The sequence below is a fragment of the Adiantum capillus-veneris genome, chromosome 22 (assembly GCF_014529385.1).
Source record: "Adiantum capillus-veneris isolate H3 chromosome 22, ASM1452938v2, whole genome shotgun sequence".
NCBI lineage: Eukaryota > Viridiplantae > Streptophyta > Polypodiopsida > Polypodiales > Pteridaceae > Adiantum > Adiantum capillus-veneris.
In genome coordinates this window covers 94,047,469-94,064,792 of record NC_140952.1, presented here as the reverse complement: position 1 = coordinate 94,064,792, position 17,324 = coordinate 94,047,469, and the positions used below count along the sequence as shown (strand labels likewise).

The following is a 17,324-nucleotide window of genomic DNA, read 5'->3' as shown; positions in this document are numbered from 1 at the left end:
TGGAGGAGTTGGGCTTTTGTGGGTTCGTAATCATCAAAGTGAACTTCGCAGTGAGGTGTATCAAGGCTTGACAGATATGGTTGGAGCAAGAGATGGAACAAGGGATGATAGAGAACTGTTATTGGGTGCTAATGTTGGAAGAAGGGTTGTATTGCCTTCTTCGTATGTTGGTGGCCCTCGCTATATGCACCAGCTGTACCAGGATGCCATGGCAATTGCACGCAAGAGAGGAAAACCTGATCTCTTCATTACATTCACATGCAATCCTGGATGGAAGGAGATACAGGATGCATTACTGCCTGGACAAACATCCAATGATCGTCCGATCTTACTGCCCGTGTTTTCTACCATAAGTTCAAGGATTTGATGGGCTTGCTGATTAAGAGAGCTATTTTTGGTAAGGTCATTGGGAACATTTCTGTGATTGAGTTCCAAAAGAGAGGCCTTCCTCATTCTCACATTCTATTGATACTTGCATCTGAGCATAAGCCAACAGAGACATTGCATTATGATAAGATTGTGTGTGCGGAGCTTCCTGATAAAGTAATGTTTCCACAATTGTATGATGTTATCAGTCGGTGTAATGTGCATGGCCCGTGTGGAAACTTGAATAAGAATGCTCCATGTATGAAAGATGGAAAGTGCAGGTTTAAATATCCTCGAAGCTTCAGTGAATCGACTACCGTGGCTAGGGATGGATACCCAACGTACATGAGGAGGGATGATGGAAATTACACTGTTCGTAATAAAGTGCAAATGAGTAATAAATGGATTGTTCCATACAATCCATTTTTGTCAGTAAGGTACAATGCACACATCAATGTGGAGGTTTGATCCACTATATCCGCTGTGAAATATCTCTACAAGTATGTGTATAAGGGACATGACAGGGCCACTGTTGTTCTACAAGATAGTGAAGGGCTTCTAAATAAAGTTACAAACTATCTTAATGCTCGACATGTATCAGCATCTGAGGCTATCTGGCGTATACTTGGGTTTCACATGCATCAAGAGAAACCTGACATACAACGGCTCCAAGTTCACTTGCCTCATCAAAATGAAGTCATCTTTAGCGACAGAGCGACTGTACAGAGTGTGGTGGAGGGAGATGTCAGCAAAAAGACAATGCTCACTGAGTGGTTTGTTGCAAATCAACAATATCCAAAGGCCAACGATTTGTTGTACATAGACTTCCCAACAAAGTGGGTTTGGAAGCCAGCAAGTAGAACATGTCCGGACTCAAAGGCAGATTGGTGACATGATTGGAAGAATGTACCACATTGTTCCCAATGCTGGAGATTTGTACTATTTGCGTATGTTACTCAACATGTGCAAAGGATGTAAGTCTTTTGAGGATATTAGAACCTTCAATGGTGTGGTATATGACACATTTAAAGAAACATGTAATGCGCAAGGATTACTGCAAGTTGATGATGAATGGTTTCTTTGTTTGGAAGAAGCTTCTTTTCAACAAATAGGGCAACAATTGCGCCTACTGTTTGTAGTCATTTTGGTTTTTTGTGAACCAATACATCCTGGTGCATTGTGGAATCGCTTCTGTAAGGAGCTTTCTGAGGACCATGTATATCATATGAGGGTTCGCAAAAATGATGCGAATATCTTTGAACACATGGCACAAAACCAAGCTTTGTCAAGCTTAGAGACAATGCTTCAACACTATGGAAAGAGACTCTCGGATTATTCTGGAATGCCCTAGGTGGATCACACCTTGCAAATTATGAGTGAGCATGGAGTGCTTGCTAAAGAGTTCATGTATAACAGAGAGGAACAAAGAGTATTGTCTGCTCGAATGGAATCATCTTTCAATGTTGGGCAAAGGGAAGCTTACAATCGGGTTTTACAAGCAGCTTGCATGAGCAGAGGGACTGTTTTTTTCTTGGATGGGCCAGGTGGAACGGGAAAGACTTATCTCTACAATGCTTTGCTCTCTCGGATACGCGGAGAGTCCAAAGTTTCTTTGGCATGTGCATCGTCCGGGATTGCAGCACAGCTTCTCGACAACGGAAGGACTACACACTCTAGATTCAAGATCCCTATTGATATAACTTCTGAGTCCACATGTAATATTAAAGTAAACAGCTAGCTTGCTGAGCTCTTGCGAATGAGTTCACTGATCATATGGGATGAAGCCCCCATGGCTCATAGACACGCTTTTGAGGCTCTTGATAAGACACTAAGAGATGTCATGAAAAATGACATGTTGTTTGGTGGAAAGGTTTCTCCTCCTTGGTGGTGATTTCAGACAGATATTACCTGTGGTGCGCAAAGGGGGAAGAGAAGACATTGTTAATGCATCTTTGTGCCACTCATACATTTGGCAACGTACAGAAATCATGCATCTAACACAGAATATGCGAGTGGTCAATTGTTTAAGTAATGTTATTGAAAGAGAGTTTGTGCAATGGACACTTGATATTGGTAATGGCGATGTTTGTGATGGGGACATACTTGATAATGTGGCCCTGCCGGCTTGCATGATGCTACCAAAAAATAATTTGCAAGCATTGGTTGCTTGCATATATAGAGACCTTGAAACACAGACTTGCCATGCATCCTTTTTCAAGGATAGAGCAATTTTGGCTCCACGGAACAAGGAGGTGGATACTATAAACAATTTAGGCTTGCAGCAATTTCTTGGTACTTATAAGGAATATGTCAATGCGGACTTAGTGTGTGAATCAAATTGTGATAGCATTTTATTTACAAGTGAGTTTGTAAATAGTTTAGATCTTGGGGGAGGCTTTCCACCGCATGTTTTACAATTGAAACAGAATGCTCCAGTTATGTTGCTTCGCAATTTGGATCCAAGAAGTGGTCTTTGTAATGGGACACGCTTGATTTGTAAGCAATTCCACAGCAAAGTGATTGAAGCAGAAATCATTACAGGGTCACATGCAAGAAATGCAGTGTTCATTCCAAGAATTGATTTTCTCATGGGATCTAGAGAAGGTCTCCCTTTTGATTTGAGACGCTGCCAATTTCCCCTACGTTGTGCTTTTGGGATGACAATCAACAAGGCTCAAGGCCAAACATCGGGAGTTCTTGGATTGTATCTCCCAACACCTGTTTTCACCCATGGTCAACTGTATGTGGCAATGTCTCGCGTGAGATTCTCTTCTGCCATCAAGGTTGTGGTTGGTGATAGTCACTTAACAAGCATTAGTAGACGTGGAGATCAAAGAACATACACTTCTAACATTGTCTACAAAGAGGTGTTGCAATTGACTTGCCCCCTGCCACCCCCTTGCCATGGGGTTTAACGTGGCTGGATATGTTTCATCCAATAAAAAAGCACGGTGACTCTCGCAACTATTTCTTTGTCATTTACAAGCTTAGTATCTTCTTATGAAACATGGTGTAGCCTCAAGCAAGGTATATTCGCTGAAACAATTGACTAAGATTTATTAGTGCTGAGAGATTTATGCTTCATGTGCTTTTTTTGATGGATTTCTAATTCTTTATATGTATATGTATATGTATGAATGAAGATGGATCCTAACGCCTCTGTGACTTACACACTAGGGAGACGACCTCGACATGTCCGAGGTAAAATATTGTATATGTGTGTTTGTGACATTTCGATACTTTAAAGAATTTAAATCTCACAGTCAACGATTATGTATTAGATCCACCATTATGGAGGGGTCCAATCACAGCCATGCAGGTGATTCATCTACTCGAGGACTTGGATATAGCAAGGTAACAATGTCGATGTTGATATAGTAAAGTAATAGCTTTTGTGTATCAAAATATCTATCTATACTAATAGCTTTTTGTTTGGCTATAGATCACAATATTACCCAAAATTCTTAATGGTGGGTATATATCATGCTTCATATGATCCGAGCTTGTTGTGCTACATTCAAGTTGCTATTCAGAGAGGATTCAGAGCACGTGTCACCATTGCAGAGTTAGGCAAAACCCGTCCAATTAATGCTATGTTTGCTCAAAATCTTAGTTTCGGTGCTTGGTTCCTACGTGTTTTTGTGTTAGGATCTCTTCCTCCAGTGATTGGTAGATGTGTTTTACATCGTGGGCCATGGGTGGTTCGATACCACAGCTGGGCATGTCGTAAACTAAGCTTTTGAGCGTATAAATTTTAAGTCTCTATGCATGTTATATTTTTTGACATGGGAAATATCACTTACTCTATATATGTTAGTGCAAAGTTAGTTTGAAAATATGTTGTGATGACTTTTGTTTAGGTTGTTGCATAAAGGTTTTCATGTTGTCCATCTTATAAATTTCAAACACACACAGTACCTCTCTCTCTCTCTCTCTCTCTCTCTCTCTCTCTCTTACCAAGCATGAGAGAGAGAGAGGAAAGGGGGGGGAGAGAGAGAGAGAGAGAGAGAGAGAGAGAGAGAGAGAGAGAGAGAATCCACCCGGTATGTAGACAAAGGAAATGCTAAAAAAAAAACCAAGGTTTAGTGTAATCCCACCTACAAAATTTGAGATTTACCTCTACATTTTAAATTTGAAGGAGGAATGATGAAAGAGTGCCCTATAGCCATGATGTCTGCGAGAGAGAGAGAGAGAGAGAGAGAGAGAGAGAGAGAGAGAGAGAGAGAGAGAGAGAGAGAGAGAGAGAGAGAGAGGCACCAGAAGAGGGCGGCTATAATAGATTTCAACTCCTTCGGCGGTGTACACACACACACACACACACACACACACACACACACACACACACACACGGAGAGAGAGAGAGAGAGAGAGAGAGAGAGAGAGAGAGAGAGAGAGAGAGAGAGACATAAATTTGCCGGCCCTCAAAGAGCTTGAGGATAATAGAGGCCATTCTTAACAAGCAACAAGGGTAAGTTGGGAGAATCAGAGCCCACAAGAATTTAGAGCAGTGTCACAGCCATGCCAGTGTCATTGGGATAATTTTAATTTGACCTTAAACTGAGAAGATGGCCTCTAAAGAGAGCCTCTCTCCGCCTGTATAGCCATAGCCTGAAGGCATTGTGCTTCCTTCCACACGGCCTTGCTACATACAATTGGTTGTTGGGTACTTTCCCTTCCCAAACTGCCACAGATTCTGCATGTAATCCCCATTATCTAATGTGCTACTACTAGGTACTTTTGCTCCACGATTGTGACGAATTGAAGCCATTCTTAACAAGCAAGGGTAAGTTGGTATGGTGGTAAGCATGTGATCAAAGCAAGGCAAGGACATGGTGGTAGCTATGGTGAGCTGCAAATGCGGTAGGTACAGAAAGTGACAAATCTAGAGCATATGAGTAGACATATGTTTTCTCATCTAGCAAAGGACACAGGCACAAAGAAAAACTCAGGCAAGGAGAGCGTAGAGACAATATAGGTGCGTTTGCGAGGGTAGGCAAGAGATGCTATGATAGTCGGACAACACTAGAGCTTAAGGATAAGAGGGGCCATGCCGCCGCCGAAAGCGACGCCGTTTTACTAGTTAAGCTATAGAATGCAAGAAAAATCAAGCCATGTGAAACTCCAAAATAAAAAGTGAAATAAAAAAAACTAATTAATATAGGTGTGTGTATAATTTACTAAAATTATGTAAGATGAAGTTTTCACTTTAAAATTCTAAAACAATGAAATGCAAGAAAAGTGTATGTGTGTCTGTGTAAAATTTACTACAATTATGCAAGATGAAGCTTCACTTTAGCATTCTAAAACGATAAAATGCAAAAAAAATAAGACATGTCAAGATGTGAAAGGTGAAAAAAAAAGGATCCATTTAATATTTTAAAATCCAAATAATATTTATGATAAATCTCATTCATCAACCATCACGGAAAACATTGCAAATATGCCTAACTCAACACTCCTCTAAGGCTTCTTTTAAAAAGCCTATAAAGAAAATTCATCACTGAAGATGTTGCAAATATAGCTAACTCAACACTCCTCTAAAGCTTCTTTTTAAAAACCTATATAAAAAAAAAAAACACAAATGTATCAATGTAAATGTAAAGTCTATGTCTTCAAATATGCCTAACTCAACACTCTAAAGCTTTAAAAAAAGAAAAAAAAAAACACAAATGTATCAATGTGAAATCCGTCTCTTTATAAACACAAAAAGTCTTTTGACTTCCCACCTTGGTGTGTCAAATAATATTTATGATAAGTCTTAGTCATCAGTCATCACTGAAAACATTGCAAATATGCCTAACTCAACACTCCTCCAGGGCTTCTTTTAAAAAGCCTATAAAGAAAATTCATCACTGAAGACGTTGCAAATATGCCTAACTCAACACTCCTCTGAAGCTTCTTTTTAAAAACCTTTAAAAAAAAAAAACACAAATGTATCAATGTAAAGTCTATGTCTTCAAATATGCCTAACTCAACACTCTAAAGCTTTTAAAAAAAGAAAAAAAACACAAATGTATCAATGTGAAGTCCGTCTCTTTATAAACACAAAAAGTCTTTTGACTTCCCACCCTAGTGTGTCTTTTCATTTCCTAAGCTCACCCCTTCACTTTACACACTTAACATGTTTTGAAAAGCTTTTGATTTTTTTGAGATGAGAAAGATTTTATTGTCCCTATCGCTATCTTAAGTCTATGAACCAAAGGTTTCTGTGTCTTTTTTTTTTTGCCATTACTCACAAATGTGAGTGGTAAATAGAATAAAATTGCCACAAAATAATACATGAGAGAGTCTTGCTCTAGGAAATGATACAATCATATCGACCATAAAACCACATAATATAAGACATGGCTAACAAGGGAGCTACCTTGAATCAGAAAGCTGATTGAATTGGGAGCCACCCACATGAAAGAGAAATAATACTGAGAAGAATTGTTGACAAGGGGATGCCACCAAGAAGAAAGGAGTTGCCACCTCCACTTCACTTGTCCGCCTCGCTATCTCCAAGTCAAGAAACTACAACCATAGCAAAAATAGGAAATTCCACTACAACTATTGTCCACACAGATCCCATGTTGACCATAAATGTGAAATTCAATATTCAGGAAAGTCTCTTTTATTAAGCGGCTGTCGATTGAGTTTCCTTCCCACAAAGAAGCGAACCAAAAATACTAGCATAAATTGAAAATTTGCACGATTTTTGAAATATTTTCTCACATATTTCACCAAATTTTCTTCCCTTTACCATGGTTTGCAACCAGGTAGTCTCCATTTTCAACCGGCTCAAAGCTAAGATGAGGCAATCCTTTCTTGAACACTGATTCTACTTAAACTCAACCTAATGATTCTATCACGTTCTAATTATTTTAGAAAGTCGTCGTGATTATCTCACTTGTTTCATTCAATTTTAAAAAATCTTCAATTAAACTTAATTGGGAGCACCTAATCACATCTAACTACTCGCATTGTCGTTGAATGAAGAGATCTTAATCAATAAAACGAATTCTAATCTCCCAAAGTGTTCTGTAAATACATATAGATGTAGCAACTAATTAACGAAAAGTTATTTGGGATAACTTTTAATACAACTTGATAGCAAACTTGCAAGTATCTAACCTTTTGGAGTGTAGTGGTGATGCCTTGAAAGATGACATAACCTTGCACTTAAGATGATAAAACCTTGAAATTTTAAGAAACAAAACCTTGAAAGATGACATGACCTTGCATTTAAGAAATTGCATTTTATGTAGAAGAGGTATAAGGCAAGTAAACTAACAGATTATGTATATGTATACATACCTACTTCATTTACACATTGTAAAAAAAACACACACACACATACTTTGTTCAAAGCTTATTATTCTTTTCGGAAAATGACTATCTGCCTATGATTGACCAGTTTCTGAGGCCTCCTTAGAGTATTTTCCATCGTAGCTTTTTACTAAATCAACATTTTCTTACTAAAAGTTTCATTTTTATTTCAACTATATCCAATCAACCCTAAGGGGTACTTGTAATAAACCATTCACTGTAAATATCCGATTGTTCGAGCCTTTGGTAACATCCAAAGTGTATTTATCCACAAAGCTAAATAACAGCTAGAAGGAATCGTTGTATAAAAGAATCATACTCTAAAAACATTTTTGGCCTTTTCTCTCTCCTCTAGTATGAAATTTCAAAAATCCCACAAATTGGCATCTCAAGCGAAAAATTGGTATGCACAAACCAAAATTCCTTTCTACTTCCAATGCATCGCATCTCTTCTCCCAAAATCCCTACTTATAGGCATGCAATTTCCTTTCTCTTCACCTCTCGGTTAAGCCTCCACAGACACGCACACACACACAATAGTACACTCACACTCAAACAACTTCTTTGCAATATGTCATCATTGCTTCATTTGAAGAAGAGAAAAAACAGACAAAGAAGACTTCAATCAATGAGGAGCTTTGGTTGCAGCATAATCTAGGACTGCATATTTATCAACAAGGATAAATAACAAAAATGTTATGAGTGTGGAGAATCAATGAGTTTTTCTAAAAATTGCAGCAAGAACAATTTTGGTAGCAACTGCAACATCAAAGGTCATCCACCAACAAAATGTCACAATAGCAGAGACAACGGCAAAGTCAATTTTGTAGAGGACAAAGAGTAAGACAAAGATCAAGAGGAGGAGAATTGTCTCCGTGTTTCTATTGGCCTTGCTCATTATAACAACTTTATTGATGTGTTGTGGAGATATGGATGGTCTTCTACCTTCTTTAATTTATGTGACACATATCAGTTGAGACTACCTTCTAGTCTATGTGGCTTCTAGCCCGAGTGGCATTTAATCTTGATCCAACTTCTTTCAATATAATCCAAAGTCCAAGGGGAGGATTTTTGGGATTATGGCCTTTGAACTAGACCTCTCTAAAATCTATGGGTATATCTCTTGTACTGTCATCAGTTTAGTCATCTTGTGAGCATGTGAGGGCACATGGCATGGTAAGTTACACAAGAGTCCAAAGCTATTCTTAGTCACCCCCATTCTATGGAGCTACTCTTGACTTTTGGGAGATGCCCCTTGACCCTTGGAAAAGATTCTTAATGACCCTTGAGAGACGCACCTAGCCATATACTGCTACTACTTCAATAGCCGCACAATGTAGACACTTTCTAATGTTGCTAGTTCATAGGTGGAGTAACAATTGGCCGAATTTATGAACAAAGCATTCATATGGTATATTTTTTCACCATGGAAAATCCAATTCTCATTGTAAAGAACAAAGATAGGTCTATAATGGATGTGCATAGTACATTTCATACAGAGCTCTTACCCAAGTGACTATTAAGAAATAAGTATCCTATGTCTCATATATATGAGTCGTTTGATGAGCTCTGTAGTGTAATATATTTTTATTGAATTGACTTGAGATAAGTATCATTAAGTTAGCCTCCAATCAAAATTACATCTCCAATATCATACAAAAATTGAGCTACATACAAGCAACCTTGACATCTTTCTTAAGCAATGTAGATTTATTTTTCCTTAAAACAACTACTACTCAAAAACACCTTATATTAAATAAAAAAAAATGTTTTTGGGTTGGAAATAACTTGAACGCCATTGAGAATCGAATGGAGGATGCCTACAGACACCCATAGCACTAGGCTAGGACCCCTTGGGCTCATGTTTAAACCAACAAATGAGTCAACACATGGAGTAAAAATGAAAGTATACACCTTTTAGCTAAATTAGCACCTATGGAATGTCAAAAATTTCAACACACATAAAACAAGTTAGGAGTTTATTCCACCACCAAATTGAATCCCACTTGCATCTCTGGCAAATGTAGAGAGCTAAACACTCATATTGCACACACTGGCATATATTCCACGATGAGTTTTTGTCTTGGCATACATTGTGTTCTATCACTTAACGAACTTGTCTATCTAAAGATATCACAACCAAAAATATAGCATGGTTGTTTGTGTAGTTGCATGTACACCAAGATTCAATTCACATAAGCACTTGTAGAGGAGGGTTTATTGCTAAGAATAATCATCTAATCTCTTTTTAACTCCTTAATCTTTTTTATTAACTATGTTTTAGCCTACCTATAAGCTATTAATCAAAACCAAAAGACAAAACACATTAATCTTCACCAAACAATGGTCACTTAAGTTTTTAATCTCTATATTGATTATACCATATAGATTCTAGTCACCTAACTTAGTGACTTTGTCAAAACATTTTGACAAGCTACTTAATCATCAAAGACATCACAAATTGCACGATTTACAAGAGAAAAACTAAAATATTAATTACCTTGGTTTCCACCATGCAAGCTTCTTTAGGGCTTGAGGTGCTTCTCTTTCTTCAAAGAAACATTAAACGGTCCATGCAAAAACCGACAGGTTTAATGCACTCTCTTAGGACACCATTCAAGAAGGATGAAAAGCTCACACTCAAATTTATTTATACCTTTCAATCTAAAATTAGGACTAGCATTACTATTAATGAATCTCTTACATCCAGATTTCTAAATCCATTATCAGCCTGTCTAACAAATAACTGGCAACTAGGGTAAAAACTAGAAAATTTGATCGGAGAAATCAAAAGGGCAAGACCACTATGAGTTTTGAACTAGTGTCCTGAAGCCATCTGAAAAATGGAGTGGTCGGGAGAGCTTCGATGATGTGTGGCAAAGGAAGACAATGTGTTTTGTTATATGTGTCAATGTTGTAGATGGCCTTATTCTTCTTGTATACAGTCAATACATGAAAGCTTAAAATCTAAAAAAGAAAATCACCAAACATGAAGTGAGTTAGCTAAAGGGGATTTCACCACGATCAATATAGTGGCTTATGAGCTCTACACAGCAGCACATTCACTCATGGGCTCTATACAATAACTAGGGTTTCCCTTGCCCTACCATGGATGTCTTCTGTGTCAATGAAGTGACCCCTACCAAGTTCTTTGATAATGAAGGGTACGACAGCGCTCCATCGTGCATGATTAGAGCTAAGAAAAATATGTCAAATCCTCTTCAGGACTAATGAGGTAAAAAGAGAGGTTCTCTGACAGCCCAACTTTCCTTATCTGGTTTATTAGGAAAAATAACACTACCCAAAATTTCTATTATGCCTCTCTAGAGATTCTTGCCTTTGTCTAATCAATCTGGTGGTGAAGTTGCTTATGAATTCATCTGCTCTTCGATTGACCTCGCCAGGACTAGGCCCAGTGGCTCCGGATGACAGTGCCTCCAGAGGTGACGCCGCTCTTGGATAGGCAGAGATGTCAATGGGAGCAGAGGACCTCCATGGTACAAGGCTTTGTACAAGAGAGCTACTATCGGCGCCTCTCACTGAGGTATTAGATTGCTCATCTTCTATTGTAGAGCTGCCTAACAAGCCAGGAGGGGGCGGGGGCTCTAATTCCTGCAACCAATCCGGATTGAAGCCATCACCAAAATCATATGAGATACTCTTTCTTCTCCTTTCTGAGGACCCCACTGGAGGCCTTGTTTGCAGTTTAATTTGGTCGGCTTGTCCGAGCTGCTCTAAGTTCAATGCACTCCGGCTATGCTGGGAACTCTGCTTACGCAACCTGCTTGTAGAAGACACATTGTTCTTAAGGAGACCTTCACCAGTCCCACCATGGTACCTCTGCATATTTGCACCCTTGAAAGCCAGCTTCGATGACACAGCGTTTTGCATTTGCAAAAGCTGATCCAAATCCTCGGAATTGAGAGCCTGACTAGAACCCATCTTTCCATCATCTTGCTCGCCGGGAGAGCCAGAGCCCGCTACCATATCTTTGGAATCACCTTCTCTACTCTGTTGGGTGCTACTCATCTTAATTGCATCAACTTGCTTTTGCATCGATCTCTTCTGGGAATGATCTGCTTCCTTTGGCTGCATGTTGTAATCGAACGCTGGTTTGGCATTGGCTTGTTTATGCCCAATTTCAGAAGAGGTAGATGCTTGCTTGCTTTGATTTGAACCCACCTTGCCGCCATCGCCAGCTTCTCTTTGGAGGCTCCCAGAAGAACCCATATTCGTTGCTTCTCGCTGCTTGTGATTGATCCCCATCATTTTGGAATCTGCATGCTTCTCATCGGCAGGCGAATCAGATGGCAACTTCACCGTCGAAAGTATAGAGGCCTGGTGATGTTGTACATTAGCCTTCATTGATTGCTTAACTGAGGAAGTTGAAGCGACAGCACTTGGGCTCGAGCTAATTTGTACATGTGAGCGCGATGGCCGCTCTATAATTCTCTGTTTGGCTTGATCACCATCAGACATCTTGGACTTTCCTGTCCTTTCTTTCGACATCTCCATTAAGATCTGCTTTAACCCAGGCTGATCTGAGTTTTTCTGATCATATACATAAACAGGCCGTCGCCGATCCACAGAGCTTGATCTCCGATGATCTTTGCCTCCCTCATCATGATATTCCTCTGAAAGGCGAGACACTGCCGTCTTCCGCATTCTCAACTCTGCATAGTTATCATCCGTCATAGAGTTGTATACATTCATGAGACCCGATCTATCTGGAATTTTCTTCTCCTTGTTACTCCTCTCCTTCCCATGACTAGCTAATGAGGTTTTCTGTGAATCTGCTCTGGTTATGCTACTCTCGCCGCCGACATCACGAAATCTACTAGTAGGTGACCCAAACACTCTGCTTGCTGTGGAGTCTTCTTCCACCTCCTCATCAATCGTTGAGGCTAAAAACCATGCATCGCCAGCTGACCACTGGCGCCTCGAGTTAACCATACTCAGCTTTATGGGTCTGTAGTTAACACCCTCATAATCTGTTCCTTCAAAGGACTCAATGCTTTGAGATTGCACCGATTCCCAAATGCTATCTGTACTATCATAGTCTGAAGAGGCCAAATCCTCCATTACTCCTTTGCCTTTCAATTTCTGTGTGTTATCTGTTGGAGTGCCCTTCCATTTACCATCATCATCTTCACCTTCACCTGCAGGCATATGCGATGCATGCGGACTGAAATTAGAGCCAGATCTATCTGAACTCTCTGGGCTATGCTTAGCCGTATTTGGGTTAGATGCTTCTCTGCTGGTGCTAGCTATCGGAACCTTCGACTGTCTGCGAAAGCTCGATGATGATGATCGGTAATGCAAAGAACTGTCAGAATTCTTATTATGTTTGTTAGAATTAGAGGTGCTGATGATGCCAATGGAGATGGCAGCTGTCATGGCAATAAATCGCATGGCATCCCATAGCCTTTGAAGCATTGAAATTCCCATGGGTCTAAGCAAAGGCAGGCCGTGATTGCTGGCTAAGGGAAGTAACAAGATCATCAAAACTAATGAGAGCATAATGATCAGGATCTTCATTTTCTTTGAGAGTGCAGCCTCGCGCTCTTGCTGCAGCTTCTCATCGTCAGACCCAGGGCTATCCATTAGGGCTCTCTGCTTGTCAAGAAAGGCCCTATTGAGCCTTCACTGCCAAAACAATGAAAACCTTGATCAATCTAGTATGTATATGTGCTAAGAAATGTACATACCCAAATAGAAATGGGCTCTGAGGGGAAGCTAAAACAGATATCCTTGTGAATAAATCTCCACTAATCCTCGTGATTAAACAGAGAAATCCTTGTGCACTAATGATGGGGATTAAAGAAGATGATACCGAGATTAACAAAGGTTTACAGAAAGAAATCTGAGTGAAATCAAGAGAAAGAATTGCGATTATTTCTGTGCAGATGGATGGATCAAAGATGAGACAAAATATTGGGGCGAAGATTTATGTACAAAAGGAAGCGGATTGAGAGGATGACGCTTAAAAAGAAGTGGGCGAAGAAGAGGAATTAGAAGCGTGTGGTGCATGTGGATATAATCAAATGGGGGGCAACAGCGTCTTGACTATTACCCGTGAGACTTGAGAGCCGGGAGGGAGAGGGGAATATGAAGGACGGCGTGCTGCAGACGTTAGCTGGGAGTTGCACTCGCTTTTTTGGACATTAAGAAAGGAGAATGCGAGAGAGGAGCGGGCGCGGGTGGGTCTCCAATCTCTGCAAAAGCTTGTAGGGGGAAGGTAGCGATGTACCAGCGTGGTCGGCGACTTCCCAGAATCCCACCTGCACCCTGCTGCTACACAGGTCTAGCGGCGAGCTTAAAGGATATCTCCACAAGCAATTGATTATTGCACTCAGTGAGTCACTATCTCACAGAAATTTTAAGCAAGCATCACGATTTCTTATTGGACTAGGCCTAGTTTTTTGTCTTCATTCCTTTGCCTTGAGTATTACCAAGTACTAGCTCCCACCGGCTATAAGGAGCGGTACGATCTACGACAAAGAACTGCGGCTCAAACATCAAAACGCACCAACACCCTTGGATTTGTCCGAGTTTAGCCTCCCTCGCAACGGTTTAGGGCAGGTTTAGAGGAGGCCACCGGCAATGTTGTGCATGTTTGCTACCTCCCTCTCTTCTATTCAGACCATACGGATGCAACAAATACGATATTAATGATGCGTTTTTCTAACGTCCAATAGGGCGTAGTTCAATGGTTATAATACTAGTCACATGGGCGTTGGACAAAGCTTGATCTATCCTCTCCGTGTTTTGCATTGGAAAAGAGCGTAGTAGAGGCTCTCTTCCAGGGAGGACGGGGCGATTGTGGGTAGGTTCAGAAAAGAAGCTTGATTTTTTCGCCCAATGAATACGCGCCAACTAGGACTCATACACCTTCTACCACCGCCCTCTCTGAACCTAGCCTTAATATAACACTCACTAATTTGCCCATGGGACATCCTTGGCACTAAGTAACACCCATCTTTAATGCGGGGTGGAGTAATGGGATCGACGGTCTGGGTTGAGGGGTTGGATCTCGAGGCACACTAAACACGGTCACACAAAAGAGGGCGCAATAAACCCGACCAACGAGAAAAACGAGGTGCACTGCGAGATTTGAACCGGTGCCCTTGCAGTCCGAGTTGAGGATCAAATAGGCTAACCACCTCACCCATGCACACATCATGTATACCTAATGGTTTTTATGACCCTATATTGTGAGGTGACATGCATTCCCCAGGTTGTCCAGGTTTAGTGCCCGTCCAAGTTTAGTTTTTGATTTGACTATTGCGGTTGTGATCTCCCGGATTTCGTGCTTGAACTTCCCCGCCCTTGATCCCATTAGCCCCCCTCTTAAATATGGGTGTTACTTAGTGTTGAGGGATGGGACATCCTTGGCACATGAACATGCTGTTGTGGGGTCAATTCGTCAGTTTTTTGAGGCCATCCAATTGCCACAACACTAAGTAACACATAGCATTAAAGGGGGGAATTCACAGCCCGAAAGTCTGACGTGGGCTATAAACCTGGGCATCACGAAAATCGACGCGAGGCTAAACCCGGACAATGCAAAAAATTAGGGCTCCGCCACCCGATTTTGAACCCACAACCTTGCACCCCAAGTTTGACGGCACATGGGCTAGCCATCTCACCCGCGCACGCATGTTGTACCCCTCCCCACTTTTATGACCTTTTATTGTAAACCAACAAGCATTGTCCGGGTATAGGAGGTTTAATTCATGGCCGGATTTAGTTTTTTATTTGACATGTCCGACTATGATCTCACCTTCATGCGTGGACTTCCCGGCCCTTGATCCAACCCCCCCCCCCCCCCCCCAACCCCCCAAAAAAAAAGAAGCTATGTGTTACTTAATCATGAGGATCCAATTGCCTCAAGATCCGCACGAGTCCTCAACCACCATTGATCCCACTGCCGTCCTCGTCACTATATGGCACGGCTCTGGGTCAGAGGGGATCTAGGGCCCAAATTTGGGGATGCGAGGCGGCGTTAATCTCCGCCGTCGGGTCACGCAGTGAACTAGGGGTGAGCGAACTGGGGGTGAACTAAGGGTGAACTAATGGTGAACTAGGGGCGGGTAAGCTTGAGGTGGGTGAACTGGGGGTGAACTAAGGGTGAACTAAGGGTGAACTAGGGGTGCCTAAACTAGAGTATGATCATGTGCCATGCCAACATGGACAACGAGGTGCGCTAGCCTGGTGGTAGGGCATTTGTGTGGCAACCGAGACGTCCCAGGTTCAACCCACACCTCGCGACGCGGGTGAACTAAGAGTGAACTCGGGGTGCCATTTTTGCCCCGAGTTCACCCCTAGTTCACCCCGAGTTCACCCCAGTTCACTGCGTGATCCGACGGCCGAGATAAAAACCGCCTCGCTCCCCCAAATTTGGGCCCTAGATCCCCCTGGTTAGAGCCGTGCCATATAGTGATCAGACACTCTCGTGGAGCGTTTGTGATTTTTTTGTTGAGTGCTCAAAGTTTAGTGTAGCCCCACCCACAAATTGTTCTATCTAAGTTTGAAGTCAAAGCTGAGAAAACCTACAAAATTTTAATAATTTTGTGTAAAGCCCTTCATATCTAGTTAATTCATCTCAAAAAAAGTCATGCACAGGTTTTTTCATGTTTTTAGACAACAATTTAATTCGAGCACTAGCTTTGTTGTTCTTAAGATGCATATGGTTGTTTTTTCAAGAAGGATTTGTGCCTTCGTGGCAAACAATTTCGAAGTTCTGCACTTCTAATCTGTACTCAAATTGTCTGATACTGTTTTTTCAATAATATCTGGAAGGCCAAGAACTATCGTGTCTTTGATAGCGACCTCTTTGTGGCTAGCTTCTCAGAGATTGTACAAGAAAGGAAGGAGTTAATATATGTGGTAAGTAAAAGACATAACTCGGATGAGTGGCTTAGGGTGACCCTCACCATCCGATCAAGCCGTGCTTCGTAAAGGATTGAACTGTTCGCAATAGTACATTACTAGGTACTTGTTACTAAGCTCGGATATAACCCTCTGGCCCTCAAGGCTCGACTTGAGCTTGAGGCTAATTTGTATATTTCTTGGTGACATTATAATACAAAGACTCACGATTGAGAGGTCAAAAAAAAGATGCAGACAGTTGTCGACATCAACCTCTACTTAGTGATAGAAAAACTTACTAGGATTGTGGGGAGAAGGGGAGTTTTTAGTTTTGCAGCCCGCAAGATGCACGCGAGTGGGGGGCTTCTAGGTGCTTTATGACAGGGCGAAAGTACATCACCTCAGGCTGGGCGGGTGGATTTTGAGGGGAGAGGGATTTGTCATGAGGGGTTGGGTTTTCCTTGGGTGGGAGGGTCCTTCAACCTCGCCCTCTTGCCCCTGCTCCCCCCCCCATTTCTTGCTTTCTGGGAGAGGCTGCCCTCCCGCCCCTCCTTCGAGGGGAAGATTGACAGCATGCGCTCATGTCGGACGACAGGTGTTAGATGGGTGGCAGACACCCGGCACTTGGTGGCAACACTCGATGCCCTTTTGCCTTATGCTTGGGATGGTGCCATCTTTCTCGGCGTTCGATAACTCTATCTTTTGATGTGCTTCTAGTCCTCACGGGACGGTGATGGAAATTTTATGGCTTTGCCCTCCTTTCCATCTAGTACAGACTT

The 17,324-nt window shown here is 41.4% G+C and overlaps 3 protein-coding genes across 3 annotated transcripts; 2 read left to right on the top strand and 1 right to left on the bottom strand.

Moving 5' to 3' along the window:
- Nucleotides 1-366: 366 nt before the first annotated feature.
- Nucleotides 367-2,104, top strand: LOC147429814 (uncharacterized). The gene is made up of 4 exons (XM_086495061.1): nt 367-803; nt 891-1,139; nt 1,216-1,597; nt 1,718-2,104. Exons 1-4 carry the CDS (start codon nt 367-369, stop codon nt 2,102-2,104), a joined length of 1,455 nt encoding a protein of 484 aa, XP_086351187.1.
- A 109-nt stretch (nt 2,105-2,213) lies between these two features.
- Nucleotides 2,214-3,281, top strand: LOC147429813 (uncharacterized). Its single transcript, XM_086495060.1, has one exon. The coding sequence runs from the start codon at nt 2,214-2,216 to the stop codon at nt 3,279-3,281; it is 1,068 nt and encodes a 355-aa protein (XP_086351186.1).
- Nucleotides 3,282-10,319: 7,038 nt separating this feature from the next.
- Nucleotides 10,320-13,979, bottom strand: LOC147429812 (uncharacterized). The gene is made up of 2 exons (XM_086496039.1): nt 13,748-13,979; nt 10,320-13,320 (listed from the first exon to the last, which is right to left on the bottom strand). The coding sequence occupies exon 2, from the start codon at nt 13,276-13,278 to the stop codon at nt 10,972-10,974; it is 2,307 nt and encodes a 768-aa protein (XP_086352165.1). The 5' UTR covers nt 13,279-13,320; nt 13,748-13,979; the 3' UTR covers nt 10,320-10,971.
- Nucleotides 13,980-17,324: the final 3,345 nt, after the last annotated feature.

Excerpts from the sequence above, each read along its gene's own strand:
- LOC147429814 (XM_086495061.1), top strand. The coding sequence starts at position 367 with ATGGGCTTGCTGATTAAGAGAGCTATTTTTGGTAAGGTCATTGGGAAC. Across the intron at positions 1,140-1,215 it reads AAGACAATGCTCACTGAGTG|CCAGCAAGTAGAACATGTCC; the intron begins GTTTGTTGCAAA and ends TGGGTTTGGAAG. Across the intron at positions 1,598-1,717 it reads ACCATGTATATCATATGAGG|GTGGATCACACCTTGCAAAT; the intron begins GTTCGCAAAAAT and ends GGAATGCCCTAG.
- LOC147429812 (XM_086496039.1), bottom strand. The coding sequence starts at position 13,278 with ATGGATAGCCCTGGGTCTGACGATGAGAAGCTGCAGCAAGAGCGCGAG.
- LOC147429813 (XM_086495060.1), top strand. The coding sequence starts at position 2,214 with ATGACATGTTGTTTGGTGGAAAGGTTTCTCCTCCTTGGTGGTGATTTC.